Here is a 5,337-nt window from a genome sequence, read left to right as displayed (position 1 = left end):
AATCACTTACAACCAATGCAATATTATGTTTTGCAACAATTACTTATCCTCAAGAAAGCAAGTAAACTTGGGCACTTAATAAATGTCATTTATCCAAAGTTGTAGAAATGCAGGGTTTAAGCAAGGTGATACAACTATGACTAATATGAGAAAGGTAACAATTACATGAATCTAGAATAATACTAACAAAGATATATGAACATATAAAATGTGTCATACTTGCATCATTGAGTGTGATATATGCATAATATAGAGAATGATGCATGTCTAATATAAATACATGTCTATGACATACAAATGTGAAATACAATCTATGCCATGCAAGTTGTACTATAGTACAAATGTCATATAGCTTCCACCCTTATAATGATTAGTAGTTTAATAAAAGCTTATAAGTATTGTTTTCGTGGTAGCTCAATTGGTAATAATGGTGATATGAAATATGTGATTTAAAGTTCAAATCCCCTTAATTAGCCTTGTGAACCATGACGATATGAAATATGTGTGAAGTATGTGATTTGACATTCAAATCCTTTTAATTAACCTTGTAAACGACAGTGATATGAATATGTGTGAAGTAAGTGGTTTGAAGTTCAAATCTCCTTAATTAGCCTTGTGAACCATGTACAGAACCCAAATAAATTCACCGGGAAAAAATAATGGCGATGGTCCAAATGAACTCCACTCCATGTCAAGCCAATGGATTCACCTAAAATTCACCCAAAAAAAATAAAATATAAGTGGTGGTCCGAATCAACTCCACTCTATATCAAGGCCCACCCACTTGAATATTTGGATTAAGTTTAATGCGTGAAATGAGTTTATGTTAACCGTTGGCGGTGGGAAAATGACAAGGTATGGGTGGTGTTTGCTAACTGCCACCAACTGCCTAACTTACATGCCATCCGGACATGACTTAACCACCAATTTTCCAAACGATGATGATGAAGGTGAGGGTAAGTTGAAGTAAGAGGGCGAGAGGCCTCCAACCCCTCGCCTCCTCCAACCATCCATTCCTCGCCATCAATCATCTGCATCTTCAATAATAGGTCAACTTTTGCGTGTGTTTGCTTTTGTAACAGTCTTCTTGTAATTGGGGCAACATTATTCGCCAGAATATAGGTCGTGTCAAATGACGAATAACCAGCACCAGCACAGGTATCACAATCCTTCCGATTCTTCTGAATTGATTTTAATCTTGCCCAGTGCTTTTTTCCCAATTTTGGAATATAACAACGGAGCGTAGCAGCCAAGGGTGGGGTATGTATTCTGTTAAATTTGCCTTAAGACTTGTACTTGGCCCAGTTGCTTGGACACACTTACATCAGCAAGGCGATCCACTAAAGACAACATGTGTCTCCAATGATTTGAACCATGTTTAGGATATAAAACACTCATGAGAACGATGCCCTAAGGACATGAATTGTTATCTATTTTATTATGGTTTTGTTTGGCAGAATGCTTTAATCTCAAAAAAGCACAGGTCTATCAGTTTTATTTTTATTTTTATTTTTAGAGGTGTTATTTATATGCTTGCGTGTAGTGTAGGAGGATATAAGTAATATGAAAGAAAGTTTTATTATTAACTTTGGATTCTAGAATTCTGATGTTTGAAATCGATTTGCAAGTAGTCTAATTTATATTGTGCTCTAAAATGATCATCCAATAATATTTTGCATAGTTTTTACTTTTGTTATTGAAAACCTATACTGTTACAGCTCTTAAAGATAATACATCAAAGTTTCAAGTCTGAGAAAATGCCTCAATCTAGCATTGACCTCATGTCAGAATAATTCCAAAACTATTAATTCTATATTCATCCTTGCAATCTCTAAAAGTTTTAATGTTATAGCAAACTTTTATTGTTAGGTTATAACATTAAGATGGATTTTTTTTCAACCATGGTCTATCAAACACTGAAAAAGATTAAGTAACTTGAAGGGTAAATCCCAATGTTTTGCATTATCATGAACCATTTATTAAATGCTGAGTTTTCCACCTCACCTTTTTTTAATTAATCCTGAATTGCAGAAGACTTCACTTTCTCATTACAATTACTCTTCATATAAAATTATTAGTTCTATATACATCCTTGCAATCTGTGAAACTTTTATGATTTAATGCTGTAACACTAACATGGATTAACCATGGTCTATTAAACACCGAAAGAGATTAAAAAGCGGTGGCTAAACTTCAATATTTTTGCATCGTGATGAACCATTTATTAATAGTGAGGTTTGCACCTGACCCCTTGTTCATTAATCCTAAACTGCAGAGCACCTCACTTCCTCATTGCAGTTGCATAAGTATTTTTTAACCATGGTCTATTCAGCTCAGAAAGAGATTAAAACACTCTTGGTAACTTCAATATTTTTGCGTCATCATAAAATATTTATTAAATATTGAGATTAGCACCTAACCTTTTTTTATTAATCCTAAACTGTAGAGCACCTCAATTCCTGATTGCAGCTACTCTTCAGATACTCTTCACATAAGCACAAGATTAAGACTACCAGTTTTAGATATGGTAGTGCACTTTTTTGGATGACGGGTTTTAATGTGGTTATTGCAAGTCTAATTGCTAGTGTTATGGAAACAGGATGCAAGGAGCAGCTGAGCAAAAAAATGGTGATTCCTGGAGCAAACAGCCTCGTGCACTGGAAGATGGAAATTGGGTTTGTGAAGATTCCCAGTGCAATAATGTAAACTATCCTCGAAGGACCCAGGTAGTATGTATTGCTGATTATTATCAGCATGTTGAACTTCAGAAAGTCTCGTTACCCATCACATAATTTAAGCCTTTTGAAAAATTTATTCATGCAGTGCCATAAGTGCAAGAAAAAAAGAGGCCCTGCTGGGGATGCAATTGTTAGAGCTTACTTAGAGTCATTAAACACCAGCAGAGGAGATTTTCCGAAACCAGTGGCAATGGGTTATCCCATGGTAAGTAGTTCAAAATATCCTCCCTTGCAACCCACAAAAGAATCTAAATAAGAGAACAAGGGTGAGTAACAAAATAACCATAAAATGTTTCTGTCGGCTCAAGGTCCCCATTTTCCTAGTTCCAGATTGGAACATCTTAGTAAAGGTCTCATGGTACCATTTTTTTTCCTATTGAAAAATAGCAGGTCACAAATGAAGAGCACATGGCTATGACTCGGGGTATGTTCCCACCAGGTGGCTTTAACATTCCACATCATAAAATGGCGCCTATTGGTTCGAATTTCTGTCGTGATTTTAATCCATGGACAGGGACAGGTTTTGAGAAGCTACCGCCTTTTGGACCACAACACATTGGAGGTAATGGAGGCTTTCCTGGCTGCATATCTATGCCAAGGTATGTTAAGGTCCGCTTATTAGTACTTTGCATTGAAATATTATTTGCAATAAAGAACAATTTGGGTTGTAAACGAAGATATTGAGCTTCTTCAGAAAAACAACTCATTCTAAGAAATGAATAATTTATCCAAAAAGAAAACAGAGACCAAATTACAAATATCAGTACTTTGCTATGCAGAACAGAGAATTATATTTGATGTTTGTATTTGTAGAAATAATTGAAATGGGATAATTGAAACATTGTTCTTTGTCTGTCCAACCATGACAACAGGGTTGCAACAGAAGGAAAGCAACTTGCTGAACATTTGGTAGCCTCCTTTGCAGCATCAACCGATCCACTTGGGGAAGCGGGCAAGTGCCTTGCTTCAGCGGCAATGTGGCTTCAAAACATGAAATCAAGATGGAAGAAAGCAGATTGCCAAATACCAACATCATTTGTTCCAACAGATTCAGCTCAAGTTGAAGGAATCCCTTCATTCTGCATGGCAAGTCTGACTGGAACCGTTAATGTGCAATCACCTGCCCCAACCAACATTCAACAGAAGGGTAACCTGATGACCCTGTCCTCTTCAATGATTGGAAATTCACCTGCTCCCAAAGCAGTGCAACAGGCAAATCAGAGTTGTCAAGATTTCACAGAAGACAACTCTAACGACTTTCTTAAAGGAAATCCCTGGTCTCTGCCTGAAGTTCTATAACCAGCAAGGATTTCAGAACAGTTTAAAATTATAGTAGAATTTTGGTGTTTTGGCATGGTCAGTGACAACTCGGTGTGAAGGCAAAGCAAGGTTTTCACTTTGCATTTGAACCGTGTGTTGATTCACAGGTTCTCATATGCCTCAGGATTTAGGGATTTTGGGTAAATTTGGAAGGTCATTCTATTGCAAAAATGCATCTCACCGTACTCTGGGTCTGGTGACTTATAAACTTCCATTCAGGTGAAATTTTATGAGACAGTAACACCATTTTCAATGGTGTGCAAGGTGTTTTATAGAATACAAAATTTAAATAAATATGATTCTTCTGTATATTGATGGGCTTAATCTTGACTTTCTTAGTCTTCTTAAAGACTCTAAATTCTAAATACACTGCAAAGGCACAATTTTTGTACGCAAGTTAAAGCATATTCTTTGATGACCCATTCTTGAAATGGAGAGAGACTTCCATCTTGCTTGTCTTTCCTTATGCTGGATATCATGTAGTACATCCACAATTTAAACTGAAAAAATTCATTGCTATTTGACTATATTCATTTTGAACTAAAGATTATTCTTATAGTAATCAACATTAACTTTAATTTCTAACCAAAAGATGACAAAAGCTTATTACAAAATGTTTTGAAAGTGAATTTGGTGCCCCAAAATAAAATCAAATTAACCATAATGCTTAATGTTTATTTTGTCTATGACAATCATAATGTGTTTTGTATTTCTTTATATTTCAATACAGCATAAGTTGGCTTAATGGTTAAGAGCATGTGTTTTTTCCTAAGAGGTCATAGGTTCAAAATATGGGGTGGAGTATGTATGCCTTCGTAGACTTAGTAGTGAAATTAGTAGTGAAATTGCTGTGCGGGTCCCTTGTCTCATACACCAATTTTGGTGGGGTCTTTCACAAATAAGGGGGGTCTCATACACTCATTTGGTGGAGTCTCATACACGTCCCTTGTCCCACAAACAAAGGGCATGACCTTAAAATTGCATAATAATAACAATTATAACAAATCACTAATTGAAAATACTGACATGAAAAACTAAAACTGAAAATAAATTATAAAAAAATGACATTTACGTAATGACAGTTTGGTAAGGTGCAAAGTGCAAAGTTAATTGAAGTATAAATTAGTTAATGATTATCTAAAGCTCTTTGAGTGAGAATCAAAGACACCAATGGCAGTTGAATGGTAAAGAAAATTGAGTACTTACTACTTATAGATACTTCATGACATGTTTGGAGGATTCTTCATGCAATGAAAGGAGTGAGAATCAAAGACACCAA

At 35.5% G+C, this 5,337-nt stretch overlaps 1 protein-coding gene across 5 annotated transcripts; it reads left to right on the top strand.

Moving 5' to 3' along the window:
* The first annotated feature begins 925 nt into the window (after positions 1-925).
* LOC149222730 (uncharacterized) lies at positions 926-4,430 on the top strand. 5 transcript variants are annotated; one of them, XM_089383141.1, is made up of 6 exons: positions 926-1,158; positions 2,600-2,726; positions 2,824-2,943; positions 3,129-3,162; positions 3,259-3,337; positions 3,611-4,430. In XM_089383141.1, the coding sequence occupies exons 1-6, from the start codon at positions 1,133-1,135 to the stop codon at positions 4,035-4,037; spliced, it is 813 nt and encodes a 270-aa protein (XP_089239267.1). In that variant the 5' UTR covers positions 926-1,132; the 3' UTR covers positions 4,038-4,430. The 5 variants fall into 5 exon arrangements, with proteins under 5 accessions (XP_089239267.1, XP_089239266.1, XP_089239263.1 ...); XM_089383140.1 differs by having other exon boundaries at positions 3,126-3,162; XM_089383137.1 differs by having other exon boundaries at positions 927-1,158; positions 3,126-3,337; positions 3,611-4,426.
* The last annotated feature ends 907 nt before the right edge of the window (positions 4,431-5,337 follow it).

The sequence above is a fragment of the Pinus tabuliformis genome, chromosome Q (assembly GCF_031772625.1).
Source record: "Pinus tabuliformis cultivar Carrire ecotype Pingquan chromosome Q, CPIR1, whole genome shotgun sequence".
NCBI classification, from domain to species: Eukaryota; Viridiplantae; Streptophyta; class Pinopsida; order Pinales; family Pinaceae; genus Pinus; species Pinus tabuliformis.
This window is presented reverse-complemented; position numbering and strand designations above follow the sequence as displayed.

Coding starts and splice junctions, on each gene's coding strand:
- LOC149222730 (XM_089383137.1), top strand. CDS start 1,133: ATGACGAATAACCAGCACCAGCACAG. Junction 2,727..2,823: donor ACTATCCTCGAAGGACCCAG/GTAGTATGTATT, acceptor TTATTCATGCAG/TGCCATAAGTGCAAGAAAAA. Junction 2,944..3,125: donor TGGCAATGGGTTATCCCATG/GTAAGTAGTTCA, acceptor ATTGAAAAATAG/CAGGTCACAAATGAAGAGCA.